At 36.4% G+C, this 25195-nt stretch overlaps 1 protein-coding gene across 3 annotated transcripts in view; it reads right to left on the bottom strand.

Annotated features, from left to right (window-relative positions):
* The window catches only part of frj (membrane bound O-acyltransferase domain containing farjavit), a 158735-nt gene that overhangs the window by 95075 nt on the left and 38465 nt on the right, over window positions 1-25195 (bottom strand). For all 3 annotated transcript variants that reach the window (XM_090398599.1, XM_090398600.1, XM_090398601.1), the window contains one exon: window positions 10873-11135. In XM_090398599.1, the coding sequence (XP_090254725.1) occupies window positions 10873-11084 (212 nt within the window). In that variant the 5' untranslated portion in view covers window positions 11085-11135. The remainder of the gene's footprint in view (window positions 1-10872; window positions 11136-25195) is intronic.

Here is a 25195-nt window from a genome sequence, read left to right as displayed (position 1 = left end):
GTCCAAAATTGCCAGCCCATCCTCATTTGTTCAGTACCCAGTAGATACCTACTAACAGGGCACACTATGTGAAGGTGAGGATTGGACATTAGGTCAGGAGTCCCAGTTGGTTCTCCACATTCCTGAAAGACAATGTGGAGGTCTCCTTACAGTTATTTGGCTTTGACCTTTAAGTGACCTTATTTTCTTTTTTGGTATTTAGAAGTGTGATGGCTCAATTCTCAATAAAGATACAATAGACCTGTTATCTATTGTCAATAGATATAAAAGAGGATTATCATTAGGAAAACACACACACACACACACACACACACACACACACACACACACACACACACACAGTCAAAGTTGGGTGTTCAAAAGTATAGAAATCGAAAACTACTTGCCAACAGGATTTAAACAACTGCTGAAAATAAGAGACACTAAATGCATGTGTTCATCTAGCTGGTTTGACATTTTGCAGAATATAAAAACTATCACCTGTGTAGGAGACTAGCTAACTCACCTTTAAATGAAAATGTCATATAAAAGTTGTTGACGTTTTAGACAGGATTTGAGTCCAGCTCTTTCCAAACAGAGAAAATCACTGACACTTGTAGGCAGTGGATCGGGTCACCATATACTAAGCAGACTCTAGACTTCAAAGTTCAGTGTTCTCCACATTGTGGAGGTCAGCATGTGAATTCCATTAGGGTTTTAAACTCCTAAGCACTGCAAATTATCTTATCTCAAGAAGAATGTCTTCATCTTTCTTTAGTCCCAAAGGACAATTACTCTAATTTATATGCAACTGCTTAATCTGCCCACATGACATGTGGACATTTGAGTGAGAATAACAATTTGGTATTGAGAAGCATATGGTTCTGATATTTATTTAGAAGGCACAGACTGGATGCTGCATTTCGAATTGACAGGGATGAAACATAAACAAGGCCTTATTCATGCTGCATTTGGATTACTGTGCACAAATTCAGCAACTGGTTTTGAAAATATGAAAAAATTTTGGCAAAGATCCAAAAATATAGTGCCAGGTCTCTGAATGCTGGGTGTAATTGAGGAGATACATCTGCAGAAAAGACTTTCCAGAGAATGAGATGTGTGTGTAAGAGAGGGGGGGGGGGGGGACAGACAATTCATAGAAGTTGTATAAATATACTAATTTTTATTGGCACTTAAGGTAACATCACAACAATAAAACTAGTTTGGAATGTAGCAGTCGCAAACTTCTTCACCATTTTTAGTGTGTTTCAGTAGCTGCTCTTTAATGGTTTTGAGTTCATAAAAGGAATAAAGACTGAGATATGCTTTTAAAGTAGTTTCCAATGCTAGCATGCAGGAGTATAGCAATGCTAAATGGCCATCATCTGCAAGGCAAGTTGATTCATTAAAACAGGTCATGTATGTCAGTATGCTAATGTAATATCAATGGCAATGCAATTTTAATAGGCATTTCATAGATAAAAAGTGCATGCAGAGTTATATATTTCATCCACATGGGTGTTGATGTGGTTAAAGGAATGTCTGGGAAGGGAAGAATTCTGGAAGTGTTGGTGATGAGAATTTTGTAAAGCCACTTCCCAAAACTGGTACAATCTCAATACATCATTCTTGTTTAGGGTTAGGGTATAGGTTGATGGAGCAGTACTTCACAAGCCCCTTCAAAATTATCTACTGTGGCAGGTGTTGACCCCTTACTCTGCCAAGTCAGTTCTCAGCTGAATTATCTCATGTTATTGATGTTCACAAATATGTATTTGATGCTCATGCATACTCTAATCTATCCTGCTTATCTCAAGAAGAATGTCTTCATTCCCCTTTTGTTTCCAAAGCACCATTCTTCTTCAAGTATTTTCTTCCCAGTGCTGGATGAAGGCCTCCCTCAGAGTCCTCAATTCATTCCTGCCTTGAGTTTTTCTATGCCAACTTCTGCGGCACCTGTGTATATTGCACACACTACCAGCCAAGGTGTGTGTGCGCGTGCAAAAGGGGTTCTGGCAATCCCAGCAAGAATCCCACTAAAAAAGGATATATTTTTCTATACTCACTAGGTAGTAGATGTCACTGCCTAGTGAAACACTGCCACCCTTCTTATTGGATACCTGAAGTGGCAAATGTCATGTTTGGATTTCAGACCAAACATGGTTTCTGTGTTCCATCATCTGTTCTCCATGCCAGATGAGTGATACCCTTCAAGAGGATGATACACACATTCAGAGATCCATAACCTCCTCCATTTTGAGGGTATATCAGTTAAAATGGTGGTGAAGCAGGATAGCCACCAGATAGTATATAGGCTCAAACCTGTCAGCAACAAGTCAGGAGCACTTCCTGATCAGATGGTGCATAATCCCATTGCCACATACCCTGCCAGGTTGTGCCTGGAGAGGAAGTCCAAGTACTAGCATATAGGAGATACTGCTGTGGCCATGTCTCCTCTTAAAGCATATCCCTACTTTATCCTTTTGCATTATAATCTATAATAAAACATACAAACAATGACTGTCACTATGATGAAAATTTAAGCTCCCTTAAAAACCAATTTCAACATATAAGACAAACAAAATGTATAAAACATGCCAGAAACTTTACAAAAAATCACTTTTACATCTATGTTGACACATCCATAGCATGAACATAAATGACATCCACCAACATTTAACCCATACCAGATTTACTACTTTTGATAGAAAACCACATTGCAGCTACATCTACCACAGTCCACCTTTTATGTCCAAACTACATATGACTCAATTTGCCACAAGAGTGGCACATGGCACCTGTGCCTTTGTGAGATGTGACACTGCCTCCCCAAGAAGATTTAATTTAGAATCCTTTGTTTTTGATTGCTTCTGGATCAAGGTATCATTGCCTCATTTAGTAAGTAACATTCATCTGCTGTATTTACCTCTTACCAAACTGAAAATCTGACCTCTTCAACTTCCCATCAATGAAGCTTAACTTGCAATCAAGCCATCCAAATAGTGAAATCATCTTCCTAGAAGAATTTAATGTCTAGAACACCAACTGACTCCTCTTGACAAAGCTGGATGTGATGCAGAGGTTGTTGGCTATAATCAATGATATAACACGAATTATACATCCACCTACCTTAACTGGATAAGCCTCTCCAGTCTCCCAATACCCTTATTCTTTTATTTTAACCAGGTCTCCATCAGCAAATCCAATATGACTACATAATGTAAAGACTAATGAAAAAAACAAACAAACTTACTTCCTGTCCAAATAGAAGCCATGCCTTCTGGGCCCTTGAAAAGGCCATTAGATGCAACTTCTGCTCATCTACACTTCCATCTCTCTCTCTCTCTTTCAATCAGATGGGATTACTACTACTTCAGCACCAAAAATCGAAGCGTACACTTGGCATCAATCTTTTCCTTCAACTCTTGTGTCAATGATCAAGTAACATCACCTCCGACCCAGCAACTAAGCACGTCTCCTGTGGTCTTTCAATAAAAAAAAGACACCAGAGGAATACTTACCAATCTGTTGATTAAGCGGTAACCGTGTTTATGTTTGCATGTAGACAAAGTTGAAAATTATTTAATTAAGACCAATTAATAGAAAGGGGGATGGTAAATCCCGTTTTATTTTATAGCCGGGTACGAAACTTGGATCGAAATCCATTTCATGCTGAAAAAACTATCGGCAGGCCTAAGTGTAAATGATCACTTGGGTAGTACAACACCAGGGCAACTCCATGCAAAGGTGGAGCAAGCTCCGTTACTAACTTCAATATTCTCTCATAATGTAACACCTAGCTCCTAAGAGATGTATATATATTGTTTTACATTATGAGAAGAGGTCACTACTCAGACCGGTTTCAACCTTTTTTGAGGTCTCATCAGAGAGTAGGTACCTGGAATATCAAGGTTTTAAGTGAACACGAACTTACATACCTCTATTATCGAATTGCCGAAGTGGTGCACTCCTATATTGTTTAATTACTAAGATTTACCATCCCCCTTTCTATTAACAAATTCGCTGGTAAAATAGCCTTTCGGTTTATTATCTTAGTAATTAACAATATAGAAGTGCACCACTTTGGCAATTCGATAATAGAGGTATGTAAGTTCGTGTTCACTTAAAACCTTCATATTCCAGGTCTACCTACTCACTGATGAGACCTCAAAAAAGGTTGAAACTGGTCCGGGTAGTGACCTCTTCTCATAATGTAAAACAATATATATACATCTCTTAGGAGCTGGGTTTTACATTATGAGAATATTGAAGTTAGTGATGGAGCTTGCTCCACCTTTGCATGGAGTTGCCCTGGTGTTGTACTACCCAAGTGATCATTTACACTTGGGCCCGCCGATAGTTTTTTCGGCATGAAACTATGGATTTCGATCCGAGTTTCGTACCCGGCTATAAAATAAAATGGGATTTACCATCCCCCTTTCTATTAACAAATTCGACGGTAAAATAGCCTTTCAGTTTATTATCTTAAGACCAATTAAATCACATATTTCAATTCATGTATCATGAACTATCATCAGTATATTAGAGTTGGAAATTGAAAAAAACAAAATATATAGAGAATAAAAATCTCTCCTTGTATGCATTCATGAGACAGTCAAGTAAAAATCGATACTATTGTTCTTAATAGTAATTTTCCATATTTTTGGCATGGAAAGTCCATCATAAAGGTTGAGATCTGGGTGATGTAAGAGGACTCCAGAACTTTCTTTAAAGAGATGCTCATATTTATGGGAACATGTGTATACTAATTTGGTGTCATTCCAAAGGATCCTGTGGCTAGTATTAATAATTCTGTCTCTTGGAGGAAGAAAAAAAATGTAGGATTGATGTTCCAAAATGTGTACAGAAAAAGAACAGCCTTTTTGAATAGAATAACAGGCAAAATAGAATAATTGGCTTAGGACTGAATTGCATGGAACTGAGTACACTTAAAGTAGCAACAGAGGTGGAATTTTATCTTCTGGAGACAGTATCATAGAGCTGATTGAATTGATAAGCTTGAAAGTAGTGGGAAGATTAAACTTCTTTAAGATAAAAGAAATGCACTCTAAGATGCAATGTATTGATGTCAGTATTTTGTATGTAGTATAAGTGAAACTTAAATGCGCTCAAAGTCAGTCTGATACCACCTTCAAGGTCAGTGGTAAAAGGGTGGTATACTTCTGACGTAGTTGTTCTACCTTTTTGAAAATGGGATTAAGTGTGCACTTTCAGTGAGAACTAGAAGTCCGCGTTAAAGTGAAGGTCAAGACAGTTTGCGTGGAAATGTTCGGGGGCATCAACCCTTCGTCCAGAGTCCCGAGAAATTGTCTATAAGTCATCAAAGAATGAAGAAAAGGATCAACACCAGGAAAAGAAAAGGAGGAAAAGAGGATAGAACGTCAGGAGAAGTCGATATCCACCACATTCGTCTAGTCCGAATGAAGTCGCGAAGAACAGTCACTGGAGGTGAAAAACTACTGAGGGAGAAGCAGAGAAGGACCAGCATGCATTACCATTAAGACAATATGCATAGACCTTGATCGTCAGACCCTTCGCCTGAGTCATAAACACTGGGAAATCGTGCTCCTGGCCCCCGAGAGTCATTCTAGATGAGACGACGGTGCCAACGGAATCTCTAACTGAAAGCCCAAAACCTGAGACAGAAGAGAAGAGAAGCAAAGGAATCTGAGAAGAAAATAAGAACTAATTATAATGAAGAGCCAAAGGATTCAATTCGGCGACATGAACTTTATTTAAATTAAGGGATATTATATCCCATATTGTTTCTTAGCCGAATAAGAAACTCAAAGAGTTTCATGCCGAATATAGAAACTATATAAAGTTCGGCAATTCTAAGCATAAGCAAATACCTGGATAGAGCAGCAACTGACCCTTGAAGGTAGTGCAAGCTGAGGCAACTCATAGAAAGGGTGGAGCAAGTTCCGATCACTATTCTTGATATTTACCCATAATGTGAACGTAACTCCAAAGAGCTGTATTATTATTGTTCAACATTATGAGAGAAGGTCACTATCCAGACCGGTTTTAACCTTTTTTTTTTTTTTTTTTTTTTTTTTGAGGTCTCATCAGTGAGTATAGACCAAGTTAATGAAACCGGTCTGGGTAGTGACCTTCTCTCGTAATGTTGAATGATAATACAGCTCCTAGGAGTTAAGTTCACATTATGGGTAAATATCAAGAATAGTGATCGGAGCTTGTTCCACCCTTTCTATGAGTTGCCTCAGCTTGCACTACCTTCAAGGGTCAGTTGCTGCTCTATCCAGGTATTTGCTTATGCTTGGAATTGCCGAACTTTATATAGTTTCTATATTCGGCATGAAACTCTTTGAGTTTCTTATTCGGCTAAGAAACAATATGGGATATAATATCCCTTAACTTAAATAAGTTCATGTCGCCGAATTGAAGCCTTTGGCTCTTCATTATAATTAGTAATTTAATAGGACACCTCTTGGCAATTCTCATAGATGGGATGCAAGTTCTGTTCGCTACAAACTTGGTATTAACTTGGTCTACCTACTCACTGATGAGACTTCAAAAAAAGGTTGAAACCGGTCTGGGTAGTGACCTTCTCTCATAATGCTGAAAAATAATACAGCTCCTAGGAGTTAAGTTCACATTATGGGTAAATATCAAGAATAGTGATCAGAGCTTGCACTACCTTCAAGGGTCAGTTGCTGCTCTATCCAGGTATTTGCTTATGCTTGGAATCGCCGAACTTTATATAGTTTCTATATTCGGCATGAAACTCTGAGTTTCTTATTCGGCTAAGAAACAAAATGGGATATAATATCCCTTAACTTAAAAAAGAAAATAAGAACGAGTGCATACTAGAGTTAAAGAAGCTATGCGAGTTGATTTCATTGTATTTTGCTTAGGATATGTGAAACTGTCTGAGGACTGATAGGTTTCTTAAAGAGTTATAACTGGTCTGAGAATAGTTTGTTTAAAGTTATGTTAGAATTACTAGTTACAAGTAACAGAGCATGATATTCCTTGAATTGTAATGGGCCGATAGTTTTCTTTTGAATGTTGATAAGAATATAATATGTTGCATGACTCTGTGCATTTTCTAAAGATTAATTTGCTCTAATGTTTTAAGTGTAAAGTGAAGTAAGAAAGAATATTTCCCAATTGCCGACCTGAATAGTATAGTAGATGTGTTTGTATGTGAAAAAGTGGCTTTGTTGCCTTATAATTGTTTGTAACAGGCTGTAGGGTCAAATCCCATGTAAGGCATGGATGTGTGTAAAGACTTGCACATGATCTTTCCAGAGCTTAAAAGCCTCGAGAGAGTGCAGGTGTGTCTTTTTAAAATATTGCCAGCCTGGCTGGCCGAGTGGTTAGCGTATCCGCTCTCCAGCCAAAAGGCTGTGGGTTAGAATCCCACTGTGGGCATGGATGTTTGTGATTGTCTGTGGAAAAACTAGTGGTGGTGGTCGGCAGTAGATGGCATTGGTGTGTAGTTGCAGTTAGTGGATTGAATGGTGGAGAGAGCTGTAGAGCAGGTGCCCTCCCTCGATGAGTCTATGGACTCCTGGAGGTGTCTAATAGTAATAATGAATGATATAATCACGTAATCACAAGAAAGATATTTATTTAACCAAATATTTTGGTCTGGAAATAGCAGACCATTGTCAGTGGTATTACAAGAACAGTTTAAAAATACAAGCTAGAATACTAACAATAGATCGTTAAAATTAGAACACGCCGCGTGATGTTATATCACTAAGTATGAAACGGAATATTTTGAAGTAGAAACATGATTGAGTTTGCTATTAAAAAAAATAAATAAAAAAATAAATAAATAAAAAAATTAATTAATGAGTAATCTTGATTAGACTTTCCCAGATTTTTGATATAGATATACAGCCATTACGATTCAGGCTGGGGCGATGGAGCAAGGCCTCCACGCTTTCCTTGAACAAATAACGGGATCTATGTATCAAAGTATCCTTGAAACGACTAATAGTAATAATAATAATTACAACTAGTATAAATAAATATGTTTGTTTACAAAGTGTGCAGCCTGATCTTTTAAGCAATGCACTGTTTCGAAATAAACACAATCCTGTGAGCGGGGTAGTTTAATGATAGCCAAAACTGTTTATTGTTAAGGACTATAGGATAGTTTCAAAAAGAACTTTACTGGAAGTATTAAAATATCTTATATCACAAGGTGAGCACTAGTGGCGCAGTCGATTAACAAAAAAATAAATTTCTAGAGTTCTTCCAGTATAAGAAAAATACTGAAAGTAGAGAAAGATTAATAAGGTTATAAAAGAAGAGAGGGTGTATAAGATAAAGATAAATAAAGATTAAAATAATATGGTTAATAAAGAAGAGAGTAAATTAAAACAAAGATAAATAATTAAAAGAAAAAAAGACATAATATTACAGAGGCATATTTGACCTCATTCACAATAACATCCTCTTATGCAATAATCAAAGGGGAGACTTTCTCATATAAGGTAGATGCCTTGACAACTCGAATTTATTTTCCTTGCTCCTAGATGTTACCTCTTTATTTCAGGAATTAAAATCATTATCCTCTTTTTTGCTAAACCAATATTCCCAGGTCTATAGCAACAAGCCACTATATCATTTCTAGAAAAAATGTTTATTACTGAAGTAAATAATCAAATATTTTCATCTGAAATTCAGTGTTAATGACAATTCAAAAGAGATAGAACAACAATTTTTTCAAAATTTACAGACTACATGCTAGAGTGGTATAATATAGTAGATATCAATTAAAAATACCAAGAAATTATATTATTGGTCTGATCCTGTATCCAAGTGTACACAAACAAAATTTGCACATGAAGTATCTTCATGACTGGGCTACTTGTATATAGACTAACGACTTTACATCAAATGCCTTAGTATTACACAATGCAAAGCACATAATCCTTTCAAGTTTGCATAATACTATGTATTATGGGAAGGGCCATTATCCAGAAGAAAAGTTTCAACCTTTATTGAGGTATGTTAAAGTGCATGGATACCTCTCCAAAAACTCTAAGTGATCTACAAGATCACTAAATATCACTGAGTGACCTTAAAGGATTACTACTAATCATCACAACAGAACTGAATCACTCCAGGACAGGAAACACAGCAGTGGCTACACTCAGTGAGAGGCAAGGATCCACCATGAGCAGAGTCCCTGTACCCACCAGGAAGCAAGCAAGTCCAAAGTTGAACATTATTATATGGAAGTTTTTTCACTTAGCTATGCTACTAATTATATATTGGGTTTTATCCTTTATCCAAGTGTTAGCAAACAAAGTTTGCACCTGATACCATCTTTACCACAAGTTGCCTCAGTCCTGAAAGTACTTCAGGTGCAAACTTTGTTTGCTAACACTTGGTTAAAGGATAAAACCCAATATATAATTTTGAACATTATTAATTAAATGTCATCAGTGGGAGAGACAGACCCAGAAAGGATACCCAGACTGAAATAATTCAGAAGTCATATATTTCCCATATACAAGTAGTGAAAAGGTAGATCACCTTATTATTAAATTACCCTAGATCAGAAAATGTTCAACTTTTTTTTCGCTTGGCTAATCTATAAATTAAAGATACCAAAAATTATGTTTTTGATTTAATCCTTTATCCAAGTGTATCTTCACGACTGGGCAACTTGTATATAAGCTAATAACTTCACATCAATGACATCAATTAATTCATAGTTTAACCAAGTGAAAAAAACTTTCAATAATAGATATAAAGTTAATACTATATACAAAAGAGCTTCCATAGCTCAATCGGTATAGACGAAGTCTTTGGTTGGAAAGACCTCAGTTCGATTCCTGTCAGTGATGTGAGGAATCTTTATCTGGTCTCTTTCAACTAACATTGAGTTAGCCAGTCTCATGAGGAGGTAGGGCTTGGTTTTTTCATCACCACCCCAGAACAGACAAACTGGCTCCGTGAACACATGTATCTACAGACATAGGACACTTCTGGAAGGCATAGGGCTAACCACCTTATCCTCGAGTTTACAGTTGAGAAGTCCAAGAATACTTGGAAGATCGTAGGCTCTTAAGTGCCTGTTAGAATCACTGAACAACTATATACAAAAAAGTTACTTTTTAATTAATAAGGATATTTTCCTGAATTTTGAGTAAGGAAACAGTCATTCTGGTTTGAATGACTGTTTCCTTAACCTTTGCTGTTTCATTTGAACACTTCCAAAAGCACTTTTGGAAGTGTTCAAATGTGAAACAGCATCTATGTAAAAGGCATGTCTTTGAATGGAAGATTCTGTGCTCCATGTCACTATACTAGACTAGACTAGACTAAAGTTTTTCATAAAGGATGTAGGATTGGTGTTCATACAGTTTCTTTTCAATGGAATGTCCTGTTTGTCAACTGTTGTTATTCTACTTTTCTAAATTGTCAGTAACGCTGAAGATGACTTATGAGTTTTGGATTGAAATATTTGGATACATACTTTAATAATAAACTTTCACATACATGTGGAAGTTTATTACTAAAGATATGTATTCATATCTTGTTTATGTGCCACAAATAATGCCCCATATAATGCACTATAGACTTACAAATTTTCATGGGTGGAAGCCATATAAGCAAAAAACAGGCTGGTACTGAAAAGTAAGGGGAAAAAAAAAAACTTTCCTCTATCTATTTTATCATTTAAAAATGACTGAAAAAAATATTACAGTGACAATGTATTTTTTATTTTTTGGGGAAAAAAAGCATGAAAATTACAATGAAGTAAAGTTTGCATTTTTTCTAAACGTGAAAAAATTTACTAGCGAAAAATTTTAAATCTAAGAGAATGTAAATGATTTAACAGTTTCAAATAATTTCAAGCACTTGAATATTGAATATACTCACTTTTTTTTAACATATAAAATAATAAGTGCATTTATGACAGTCAACAGCAGAGGGTGAATTACATGAAAGCCAGACACAAGAATCACCAAAATTAAGCCCAACAATGTTGATGTTAACTGACGAAGCTTTACATCTGAGATGCTCCTAATGAATGGCCCGAATCCAATAGATATTAGAAGCAAAGAGATATAAATAATGTCATCTGCAATCATGTCTTCTTAAAAAGATGGACTTCACTTGGTAAAATGCAGCAAAGCAATAAGCTAAAGAGGAAAATTTTCATAAATACACAAAAATTACTATTTAAAAAAAAAAAAGTGCTATTTAAAAGGCAACAAGTAGCACAGTTTATGTAAATAATGAAGTACTATATAATAAATAAAAAGAAAAGGGTCAAGACCAGCTAACTCACTTTCAATTGAAAATTATTTAAAATTTTTTCACATCTTAGATATAACTCAAACCTAAGTCTTTTAAACAAAGTTACAAACTAAGTGGATCATAAACTCCATATGTACTAGGTGATGTGTAAACAGATTTGTCTCCTGATTATAAGATAAAAGGGTAGCTCTTAACATGTTTTCACACTGGGCTATGCTTTGCACATGATGCACATCTGGCAATAGCTCTCATGACTTTGTAACATATCCCTTCTGCTTTAGGCAGATGGGAGACACTTTTACATATTCAGCAATATATACACTGCACCAATTTCAAGTTTTTTTTTTTGTTCAGTAGAATCGATTGATATGATTATCAAGCAGATTAGTCTGAAGGGTTCACTTAAATTCTTATGGCTGACCCACAAATCACTGACTCAAATTTTGCCTTCATACTGACACTGGACTTTCTTAGTTGAATTATCCATATTAAGATTTTTGGTGTGGGCAGACATGAACACAAGCCTCTGAATAAGCAAACATTTACCTTTAATTACTCAACTATCAACAATTTGATTTGTATGACATTATTATTATTGGACAGGCACCTCCATGGAGTCCTAAAACTCATTGTGGGTTTCTCCACAATGAGTAATCTTGTAATCTTTTAATTCCAAAATGCATAACTTTACACTTTTCCACATTAAACTTACATCCAATATGTTTTGCCCACACTGTCAGCCCTATTTACATCCTGCAAGCTTTCTACTTCACCTTGATTAGCTATTATCATCTCAGTATCATCAACAAACAGTATTAACCTCTTAGTATTATCAACCAATTGAATATCTCCCTTCATATTACTTCCTATATCATTTATGTACAAATTAAAAAACAGTGGTCCAAGCACAGAGCTCTGAGGCACACCACTAGTCAACTGCCTTCCCCTAGATTCTGTTCCTCCATATACCACTTTTTTGGTAACTGTCCATCAGCAACGTTTGTATCCATATCACCAGTTTCATATTCATTCCCCATTTGTTGCAGTTTGCATAACAGAGTTCCATGTTCCATCCTGTCAAATGCCTTTGCAAAATACAACAGTATCATCGTATAGCCATTCCCTTTATCCAACTCAGCTGCCAACATTATAAAAGGTTAGTAGATTACTAAGTCATGACTGTCCCTTCACAAATTCATGCTGCCCCTCAGAATATCATATTCTTATCAACCTTGATGCCTTTGACTAGGCTGTTTAATTTAAGTCTTACCACTACTCCTGAGATACTGATTGGTCTATAATTTGCTACCACAGACTTACATCCTGCTTTATGCAAATGGATTATTTTCCCCTCCTTCACTCTCTTGGGACTGTGCTAGAGCTAAGACTTAAATTAAACAGCCTAGTCAAAGGCATCACCAGTTCCCTTGCCAATTCCCAAAAAATGCAAGCTGATATCCCATTTAATCTCACAGCTGTATTTACATTGAGATTTTGCAATGTCCTAAGCACCTCAAATTTATCATGAATGGCTAAGTGGTCAGCATACCCACTCTCCAACCAACAGGCTGCAAATGTGAATCCCAGCATGGGCATGGATGTTTGCGATTGTCATTAGGTGGGAAGTGGATGTCATTGTCTGATGTGAGACCACACAGCTTACTGGAAGCTTGAAGTGGCTTGAAAAAGGTCCATGTTTGGTCTCTAGAACAGTATTTCCAGACTATGTAAAAAATAAATTAAAAAATATATATATAAAATTGATAACAATAGAAAAAAAAAATCCCTAGCATGGCCACAGTACAAAATATACTATAGGTTCACAAATAACCTTTCGTGAGCAGGAGCAACATAAAAAAAAAAAAAAAATAACAACATCTTTTGTCACATCAGTCCTTGTCAGCTCTCCCATAACAATATCTTCACTTCAATGATATATCCTTGCAAAGTGGTCATCCAGGGCTCAAAAATTTTGTTTTGAGCCCTGGATGACCCTGGATGATTTGTCTCCCTCTGTCACCTCTCTATCATCAACACTCATTAAAGTTATTCTTCCATAGTCATTCTTCCTCCTACATACCACATAAAAAAGAAGTCTGGGATTTCCTTTTGCTTGCTCAGCTAATTTCTTCTCAAAATCTGATTTTGCCTTCCTTATCATGCTGGTCACCTTTCTTGCTTGACCCTTGTACTGTTCATGAACTTGCTGATCACCTTTCTCCTTATATACCCTCTACAACATTTGCTTATCTCCTACTCAATTTACCCTCCTGACCTTGGGTATATAGTGTGATTCTGCAACCTCCAGATATCCATTGACTATCCCCCATGCACTATGAACATCTTTCCTTTGAAGATCTTTATGGCATGGTAGTGCTTCAAGCTGCCTCATAAGTGCATCAGAATCACCTGCCTTGTAGTTTCACATATATATCCCTTCTTAACTGGAATTTCCATGTTTTGCTACTTCCCAAGTCAAGACATGTTCACATTCCCCAATCATGGTTAACAAAATTTTTTTTCCCCATTTATATCAAATACAGGGTGTTTCAAAAGGGGGTATACAACTTTGAATGATAATAGAAGGCAAATAGTGATATAGACCAATTTTTATTATTGTGCAAATTTAGCGTCACACTTGCAGTTTCCAGTTATATGACTACTTCCAGTAAACTGCAGACGTCCCATTTGAAATCAATTTCTTGCCACACGCAGCAGAGCATATCTGGTGTGACTTCAGCAATGGCAGCAGTAATTCTGGAATACAGCTTATCCAAATGGCTGGTAGTGGTGGTACAAACACTCGATCGTTCACAAAGCTCCACAAGAAAAAATCTAACAGTGTAAGGTTGGGGGGGGGGGATGCAGTGGCCATGCTACAGGCACTCCCTCTACCAAATCATCTGCTGTAAAATGGGTGGTACGACCTTATATCTGTCAGGTAATGAAGAGATGCTCCATCTTGGTGGAAATGTAAGCGTCTATTTTAGTCATCATTGTCTAATTGTGCTATTAGGTACCCAAGTAGCATGTCCAAATATACACTACCAGTAATGGTAGATTCAGAAAAAAAAATGGGTCCATACACTTTCTTCTTGTTTTTGATACAAAAAACATTAGCATTTGGGGGGGGGGGGGGGTACAAACATGTTCTATGATAGTGTGTGGATTTTTGCTTCCCCAAATTCTGCAATTGTGTTTACTTGCCCCGCTTACATGAAAAGTACACTCGACACTGAAAATGATCCTGTCCAAAAAGTCCTCATTTTGTTCTATCCTACTGATAATTTCTGTACAGAAATCCTGGCGTATATTCTTACCGTCTTCCTTCAAATGTTGTATGAGGAAAAATTTGTTGTGTCGTAAATGTACATGCTATTGTGTACAAGCCACACAGTCACAAGTGGAATTCAAATTTGATGAGACACCTGTCTGGTTGACTTTCCTAAACTTCTTCCACAACAGCATCGGCAGCAAGCAGCCTTCCCGTTGACCTTGGATGATGCACAGATCAGTCTGTTTCCACAAAATTCTTATGCCATATTGCATGTGGAAATCTCTGAATTTGTGCTGACTTCGTTTTCCCAAACCAAAACATGCATCGTGATCAATGATGTGTTTCACTATATTATGACACTCACTCAGCTTTTGGATGTCTTCCCAGTTATTCTCTGTTCTCCTGCAAAGTTGTATACACCCTTTTAAAAACCCTGTATTTTTTTTGAAATTTTGAAATTTATTTTTACATAGTCCAGAAACCCTGCTCTAGAGACCAAACATGGTACTTTTTCAAGCATTTCAGGCCTCCAATAAGCAGGGAGGTACTCTCACACTAGATGATGAAATTCATCTCCCACCTAAAGACAATTACAAATATTCATGCCCAAGGCAGGATTTGAACCCACATCCTGTTGGTTAGAGAGTGGGTATGCTAACCACTCAGCCAACTAGGCAAGCAAATGTTTCAGACATTCTGGTGTTTTCTGTTCTCAGCACTATTAATCTCTTGCTGTTTCTGCAGCCTTTCAACCTCAAGCTTTGTCCTATAAAGAACGACATGCAAGCATGTTATTTCCTTATTCAGGTCTTCTGTATTCGCCTGGGCTTCTGCCACCACCCTTTCAGCATTATCACCAACATTTACATTCCAGTCTTCAATCAATACTCTTTACTCAACTATCACGAATTTGTTTTCTCAACTCACTCTTAAAGCAATTACACACACACACACTGGTTTCCTTCTCCTTCCACAAATCTTTCAACTTTTGAGACAAATAACACACACATTTCACAACACATGTGTTATTTTAAAACACTTTTTTTTATACTGTATCCATTAAAAAGTAGCTGTTCAAATAAATTATTGTGATCACTCCTCCAGAAGTCCAAGGATTCAGAATAGTGCCCCTTTAGTCACTCAAATACCAATCTTCTTGAACACTTCATCAAAGCTGCACTCACATCTAATGGTAGACTATTCTACACACCATAAAAAGAATCTGAACCTCATCTGCTAACTGCATGTTTGGCCAGCTTCTGGAGATCAGCCTAATTTCTACCTCAGCCAGCTATACACAACAAAATCTCATTCAAGCATTAAATATAAAATCCCCCTTTACTTATATATTTCTATCATATCTCTGATATGATAGAAATTGAAACAACTGCTGTGTTTCAAACATTCTAATGATGTTAGTTTTTAAGATTGATGGTGATGACATCTGGAATATGAAGAGTGTGCGTATTTTCTGTAACTTCATACAAAGACGATGTTCATGGTCTTGGTTATCATAATGTCTAGGAAAAAGCAATTTGTTTTTTAGTTTCAGTTTTAATGTCAATGTTATTTTTAGTGTTGTAAAATAAAATTTCATAAAGAAAGTTACAAATCAAATGTGTTAATCTGAAAGAAAAAAAAACTTACACCTTATTAATTTACTGATATCTTATTAATATTTATTATGAATGATGATACCGTCCCCAGTTTCTGTTCTGCCACCAGGCAAAACAGACAATATCGTCACCTCTTCCTAATGAACTCATAAGGCAGTTTGTAGATCATCAATAAACCTAAAACTCTAGTTCTCAAAACACTGTCTAAAAATTTAAATAAGACTCTAGATCATCTAATGGATGAATTCATTCTAACATAACAAGTATCAATGAGACTATGCCCTGCAGATAAAGTTTAATAACCTTGAGAATTATTATTAACAGTAGGTACTCAGATAAGATTCTACGACCAATGGCACAACAAACAACAATGTAGGATCCACAAGGCTCTACTACACTGTGGTGAAACTTTCATTGCATGTATGCATATTCATGATGTAGGGGGTGATATCAAGAGAATTCACGTCAAAGAGGACAGTGGTGGAAGTCTAATTTCACAATTTGAAATACATGATTCACTGGTCTATCATGAAAAATTGAAGAAGATAATGTTTGATTTTAAATTATTTTAAACAATTCAATGCTATCCAGATGCAAAAAGGTAAGTCAAAGGAAATAATTATCTTGATTGGTACCAATGATTTCAGAGGCAAGAAGTATTCTATGAGGGAGGATGTAAGAAGAGGCAAAACTGAAAAGCGAGAAGATGAAGACTATAAGTCTCCTACCACACTATGATAGACGTGAACTGAGGAGGAGGGCATTGATAGCCAATGAGTCTATAGGTAGATTGTGCAAAAGGAATGATGTAGAATTTGTGGATCTGTGGTCTCTGTTTGACAGAAAGCATATGTACAATGATGGACTGCATCTGAATGATTTTGGTGGTATGTTCTGGAGAGAGAGAGAGATTTGCTCACTGAGCATGCTGATGTGCAAATTCAGGGAAAGTTAAGCAATTAGGGTGGAAGCAAGTGAGTTTGTGTGAAGGCATCCATGAAGCGGGTGAGTGTGAGAATGACCAAGTGAGGAATTAGTCTATCAAGCAAAAACATTGAATAGGGTAGTCAAATTCAGAAAGTAAAAGGTAGGTGGGTGGGGGGGTGAGATAAAGGGATGTTGCTGTATCTATAAACTAATGCCAGAAGTATCAGGAATAAGAGGAGAAAGATTCTGGCATTGGTAAGTGCAACCTCACCAAAAGTTAAAGGCATTAGTGAGACTTGGCTAACAACAGATGTAGTTACAGGGATAGAATGTGAAGGATTTAGTATTTTCAGGGAAGATAGATAAGATAATGGGGGGGGGGGGGGAATACTGCTAATGTTAGCAGATGAATTGCAACCAAAAAGAATAGGAGACAGGTGGCTATTCATTTGAAGCAATCTGGTGTGAGATTAAGACCAATAAGACAAAATATACAGTTGGTTGTTGCTATAGGCTAGGGAGGTCAACAAATGATCTGGAAGACATGCATCACCAAATTAGTACGAGTACAGGTCGAGTATTTATTATGGGAGACTTCAACTATGGAGATATAGACTGGAAGGATCACATGGAAAAAAGGAAACAGAATTTATACACCTGCTGAGGAATAATTACTTAAGGCAGCATGTGATGGAGGGGACTATGGGTGGGAGAGTATTGGACCTGGTCATAGGATCAGAAGAGCTATCCATAACCAAGGTGACAACATTGCCAATTGGTGAAAGTGACCATGTGGTCTAGACTTGGGAGATTGTAAAATATGACGAATATTCTATCAAGGAGTATTTGTGGAGCTACAAGGCAGGTGATTATGACATGCTTAGGAAAAAACTTCAGTCTGTACCATTGCATAAAACACTGCAAGGTAAGGATGTTACTAGTGCATGGGATATATTTAGGGGTCTTCTAGAGGAAGCAGTATTAAATTGTGTACCTAGGTTAAGGAGGGTTATTCAGGTAGGAGTTAGATGGATGAGTAATATCATTAAGCACAAGCTGCAGATGAAGAAAATGCTGTGGAGGATATATAAAGAGAAAGGTGACCAGCAAACTCATGAAGAATACAAGGCTCAGGCAAGAAAGGTGACCAACATGGCAAGGAAGGAAGGCAAAATCAGATTATGAGAAGAATTTAGCTGAGCAGGCCAAAGGAAATCCCAAAGAGTTCTTTTGCTATGTGGAAAGTAAAAGGAAAAAAAGCTAGTAACAGCTGAGTTGGATAAAGAAAATGGCAATGATTTTATTATTATGATTATTGCATAATAATCATAATCCTCCACGGAGTCCAAACACTCATCGAGGGAGGACGCCTACTCCACAATTCTCCATCTCTACCACTTGATCCATCAACTACAACAAACCAACTACTTTCATCATCTATGCCATCTACCACCGACCACCACATCACTAGTATTTTCACAGACATCCATGCCCACATGGGATTTGAACCCGCAGTTCTTTTGCTGAAGAGCAGATACGTTAACAACTTGGCCAACCAGGCCAGCAAATTTTGCAAAGACATTTGACAGAATATCACATGGAACACTGTTACACAAATTAGAACAAATGGGGATGGATATGACACTGGTTAAGTGGATAAGAGGGTGACTGCTGGGCATATATCAAAAACTGGTATATGGAGGGGCAGAATCAAGGCAAAACAGGCGACTAGCAGTGTGCCACAACGTTCAGTGCTGGGACCATTGCTGTTTAATTTGTACATAAATGATGTAGGAAATGACCTGAAAGGAAATATTCCGTAGCTTGCTGATGACATGAAATTAGGTAGAGTAATAGTTGATCAAGGTGATGTGAAGACCTTATAGAATGATTTAAATAGGCTGTCAGTATGCACAAAAGATAATGGGTGTCAGTTTAATATGGAGAAATGTAAAGTTATGCATTTTGGAATAAAAATATTACAAGCCATGTATCACACTGATATCACTGTACTCCAGGAAATATATGAAGCTAGAGATTTAGGGATGGTGGTGGACAGAGAGCTCAAGTTTAGAGGACATATTGCTAAGGTAGCCCATAAGATTACTTGGCTATTGAAAAACACATTAACAAGTAGAAATAAAGAAGTTGTTATTCTCTTTATAAGGCATTGATACTCCCACATCTGGATTACTGTGTTCAAGCCTGGTCCCCTGAGTTTCTTGGGGATGAGGAAGCAGCAGAGAGGATTCAGAGGCGAGTGACCAAGATGGCAAGTAGCCTGCAGAATGTTCCCTATGAGGATGGATTGCAGAAGTTGGTTGATAGGAAAAAAAGAGGGGATATGATAGAAACATTTAAGTTGCTTAAAGGATTTTATAGGATAGATGCAGGGGAAATGTTTCAGCACTTCACAAGAGGGACCAGAACAAGGGGTCATCCCTGGAAGTCGAATAAAGGTGTGTCAGTAGGGGTGTGAAGACTAGATTTTTTCTTGGAGAGAGGTAAATGAGTGGAATGGGTTGCCAGAGTCAGCTGTGAGTGCTTTTTCTGTTAATGGGTTCAAGGAGAGGAATGATAGATTGGGTCTCCTGCAATGAGTCTTCTGACTCCATGGAGGTGCCCGTATAATAATCATAATACCCTTCAATAGCTATTCATTCCAAATTGAAAGCAACTTCCATCAACAGCAAGATACTAAGAAAATCTAGATTACTAAAGATCCTACAATGAAAGAATACTCAGTTCTATAAGGAGTAACCATCAGTGTTTTAATTATTTCCTCTTCTATACAATCATTCACAACTCATCACACCATATAAAATGGCTCACTCCTTCAACAGCCCAATGAATTAAAGAAAAGTAATGACATGCTAAATCTACCTAATCTCAAATGGACATCAACTTCTTTAAAGACTACAATAGTCTAGTTACTAATACAAACTAGTACTCAATTCAAACTTGAAGTTATAATATTTCTGTGGAGTGTGAACCTTGAACTCTTTATATATAGCAATGATTTTAACATATTTTTTCATTAGAAAACAATTTATTTTATGTTGTTTAATTTTGATGGTATATATCAGAACACAGAATAATAAGTAAATAATTATTTATTTACTTATTGCTGATATTTCGCTGGTGTTATAACCAGCATCTTCATAGCACAAAAACACAGTTTGTCACAGTACAGGAGACTACAACAACATGATGTAACAAAGGGACTAGTTTAACAAAATTGTAGCAAAAACACAAAGACTAAAGTCAAAAAACAGTGAAAGAAAGCAGGTACTAGTTATGTCTTAAGATGACTGTTTCTCAAATTTTAGGCAAATTTATACAGCCAGATTTGTTGAGATTCAGAGTATGTTTTAAGGCTTTTGTTGTTTCTAAGAACAATCTCTCTCTCTGACTTGTAAAAGCTTCTGGGCAGTACTTTTGTTTTCTTCCAGTTGATCCTGTGTGCAGGGGTATCCGAAGCATGGTCTGCTAGGCCCGACTTGCCATAGGGATAGTGGTGGATGCATCTTTTATGTCCACTGATGCGGATGTCCAAAGTACTTCCTGTTTGACCGTAGTAGGCTTGATTATATGAGCGGGGAACTTCGTAGACTCCTGGATGTGAAAAGGAGGGATGCTGTCCTTGGGTAAATGGATGAGAGTTGCTAATTTGACAAACAGCCTGAATACAGTGGGTAGTTGATGTTTATTGAGAATTTGAGATATCTTTTCCAATGCACCTTTAATGTATGGGATGGTGACTTTTTTGTTGTAGTTCTCTGTGGTGGATAGTGGGAGAGGTTTCTTAGGAGCATTTAGTATTTTGTTTATCTTATGGGGTTTATAGCCATCGGCCATGAAGGTATGGCGTAAGTGAGACAGTTCAGCAGCAAGAGCATTGTCATTGGAACAGATTGCTCTTGCTCTATGGGTGAGTGTTTTTAAGATACCATACTGTTGAGAAGGGTGATGGTGTGATTGTTTGTGTAAATATCTCCCTGTATGTGTGGGTTTTCTAAAACCTGAGAATGATAAGGAACCATCTGGAAGACATGTGATTAGTGTATCCAGGAAGGGCAGACTTATTAGCTTCCAGTTCCATTGTAAAGTGAATTTTTGGATGTTGGCTATTTAAATGCGCTAAGAACGTATCCAATGTGCTTGGGCCATGTGGCCAAGCACATTGGATAGCAAGCACGTCGTCAACATAGCGTAGCCAAAGTGTTGGTTTGAGAGAGTGGCTGTAGTGATAGCTAGTTTTTCCAGGTGTTCTATGCAGAAGTTGGCTAAAGGGGGAGGAGCCCGTAGCTGTCCCATCTAATTGTTTGTATTTTTTCCCTTTCCATGTGAAATATCCTGCATGCATTGTGAATTTAAATAGTTCAAATATATCAGGGGAAAACTATGCTTTTGTGCTCTGAAGATGCTGGTTATAACACCAGCGAAATATCAACAATAAGTCAATAAATAATTATTTACTTATAATTCTGTATTCTGATATATACCATCAAAATTAAACAACACGTACGATGAACACATAAGCTTTTCTACAAATTTATATTTTAACTTTTACAAATGATTCATTAAATTACTTTTAAGCATAGCCATTCAAAATTTAGATATAATTATATCATCATTAATTTCTTTATACGTACTCAGTGGGTGGACTGAATACTATGAGTATTACATTATTATATTATCACTAATCTCCTAACAACAATTCTTCTCCAAATTAATCTATTACTTGTCAGCACTCTGATATTATCGTATCTAATATTTTGGTTTTCTACGGCACTTCTGAATTGATTCACCTAGATCATGATCTTCAGTCTAGGTTGTTTTGTTAACCTTTCCTCTCCCATTCGGTTTAAGTGACCATAATACCTTTGATTAACTCTTCTCATAAATTCATGAATAAAAACACTGAAGCTAGCTAGTGTTCTGGCTAATTCTCTCTTATTCTGTACAAATTTATTCAAATTGCTAGCCACCATACCAGCTTTGCTTATCCCATCATTTATTTCCATATTTAATTTACATCTCCACTAAAAACTTGTCTAAATAGCCAAAATATTTTACTTGTTATATATGTTCTCCACTGGCAATGCAGATGAAGTTATTTATATTCCTACCTATTTTCATAGTTTGTCTTCTCACTGCTGATTTTTATAAATTTGTTACAGTCCTTATTCAATTTAGTTAAAGAATCCTAAAAACTTGTAGTGTGTTTGTTCAGGAGTACATCATCAGCACTAAGCCACATTTGATATCTCCAAATCTAATATATTTAGTGCCACTTTGTAGAATGCCATCCATACAGATGAATAAGATAATGTGCATCCTTGTCTTAAACCTAATTTTACACTAAACCATATTCCTATATTTCCTTCAATCCTAATTGCTAACTTACATCTTAAGTATAGCCAATGTATTGTTCTATATAATGTTCCATTTACTCCATGTAACCGTAGCATTTTGAAAAGTTTTACTCTGGGTACCCTGTCATAATCCTTTTCCAGATCTGCAAATCTTAAGTACAGATTCTAGTTATATTCCCATGATTTCTCAAGTATTTGCTATAAAGTAAAAATTTCATGCCAACAACCTCTATGTTGCTTATTCTTCACTGAGTTTTCCTTTTACAATTTTAAGAAAAATTGTATTTCCTTTTCTCACGTATGCTTGCATAAATCTTACCAAGAACACTCAGTAGGAAAATTCCTCTGTAATTCTCACATTCAGTTTTATTGATCTTTTTCTTTAAAATGGGAACTATGAGAGCTCTACTCCAATCATCTGGAATTCTATCCTCTGACCAGGCCCTCTGAATGTAGTTTAGCCATTACAAAAACTTTATATCTTCATATTCAAGCATTTCTGGTTGAATATCATCTATTCCAATTGCAGTTCTACTTTTCAGGCTTTTGGTAGCTTTTTTTTCTACATCAAGTATTGATATGTATCCCTCTTGAATATTTTCCACTAATGTTCTGTCACTGCTTGTTTCATTTAACAGTCTTTCAAAGTAATCATTCCAGACATCTAGAATATCTTCACTTTATGTAACCTACAGGAATCAATGATAACCTTTCTTATCACTGATTTTCCAAGCTTTTTCAACAGCCTGCAGAGTAGCTTCCCAACTTCCTGAATCTAATCTTCTTTAAGGCATCTGCCAACTTATATGCTGGGAGCATTCAGTATGCTTTCTTCTATTCCAGGACTGCTTCTTTAACTTATGCCCACCATGGTATTCTAATTTTTCCATCACTGCAGACAACTTTACCACTCACTTCCCTAGCTGGATCAATCAATATTTTCTTCAGGGTTTGTCAATGAGACTCCAAAGTTTTGTTCTCATTGTTGAACTGTTTCCTTTTTTCTTGAATAATGTATGCATAGTCTATAGATCACCTGTAAAAATTACAATATGATATTTATTTTTATGTTACTTAAAACTAAGTGATGATTACTTTCAATTTCAAATTCTCTGTATACTTTTGCATCATGAAGACATTGCTTTCAACGATAACATAATCAATGAGGTTTTTCTTATTTCTCATGTCTTCTCTCCATTTGAAGCTGTGCATATCTCTATGTTGGAAGATAGTATGAGTGATCACTAGCCAATATCCTGAACAGAAATTGAGCAAGTATTTAACATTTAAAATTTTCTCAAAACTTTTCTATATGCCATTGAGATTCCTTATTCCTTTCCTACTCTGGTCTTTAGATATCCCTTCACTTCTTTCTTTAGGAGAACCTTAGGCACAAATAAATTTCATTGTTTATTTTCCAATATTGAAGTTTTTCCCCATAAAACTAATTGAAATTGCCATCCAATCAAGAAGTTCATCATGTTTAGTGCTGAATGATATTGCTAAATCTTCCTTTCTTGATCATTATTGCCTGAATATAACATTTTTTATTTATTATGTAGTACAATCTCACCTCTTTTGGTCGTCTTTGTCTCAGTACCATCAATTTTGTTCACTGCATATTATGCAAGTTCTTCTGCAAGTGTGATTTTCTTTCCATTGATATTTCTTATGTTCATGGTTCCTAAATTCGATTCTTCTGCCACTGTTTGTTTTGGTGACTGACTTTTCAGTGCTAGCTGGTTCCACGAAAACAGCAGGGGGACCTGGTTTAGCCAGGCAATGCCAGCATGAAATCTCATCATGTTGTACCATCACGATAATTTACAGTTTAAGCCAATAGAGAGTATAACTTAGTCAGCTAATTCCCAAATTGCCAACCAATCATCTTTCATTCAGTACCAAATAGATATATACAAACAGGGTACACCATGTGAAGGTGATGACTGGAAATTAGGTCAAAGCCCCAGTTTATGGATTACAGTTTCTCCCTGAAACTGTAATCCATAAATTGGTGCTAATGCATTCTGTCCCACTTAATTAAACCAAAATCTCTATAGACCAAAATAACATTAAGGGGCACATTATTAGAATATGTTTCAATTCTTCAAATGTTAAAATAGGATTCTGAACAATCAAACATGCATCACAATTAAGATGATTACCTCAATAAACATTCCAACCAAAAAAAATTGCCATCTGTTTGCCATGTCTTATGACGGAAGGTCTTTTCACTTGGTTATAAAGTAAATTAAAGTTGCAAAAAAAATTATATTCTTGTTTAATTTTTTATCCAAGTGAAAGTAAAGTCTCCATGTGAAGTATCTTCTCAACTAGGCTACTTGTATACCGAGGCCTTCACATCAATTACCTTAGTATCCCATAATGCAATGTATTATGGGAGGGCTATTACCCAGACTGATTTCAACCTTTATTGAAGAGATACCAATGTTGAATTTATGGAGGTCATATATTTTCCATATGCATTTAGTAAAAAGGTGTATCAATTTATTCTTAAAATAATCTAGATCAGAGATGGTGCAGGGACAGAACAATCAGAGATGGTGTAAGGACAGAACAATCAGAACTCCATGGTAGACCAAGGAAATTAAAGAGGCAGTCAAGGAGAAGAAGAAGAAGAAAGCATATCAAAAATTACTGAAAAGTAAATCTCTAACAGCACATGATGTGAGAGAAAACAGTGTATTAAACTGGTTAAAAGAATTCATGGGAAGACTTTGGTA

This window comes from Typopeltis vanoorti, chromosome 9 (assembly GCF_054136105.1).
Source record: "Typopeltis vanoorti isolate ZY-2024b chromosome 9, IOZ_Tvanoo_1.0, whole genome shotgun sequence".
Taxonomy (NCBI): Eukaryota; Metazoa; Arthropoda; class Arachnida; order Uropygi; family Thelyphonidae; genus Typopeltis; species Typopeltis vanoorti.
This window is presented reverse-complemented; position numbering and strand designations above follow the sequence as displayed.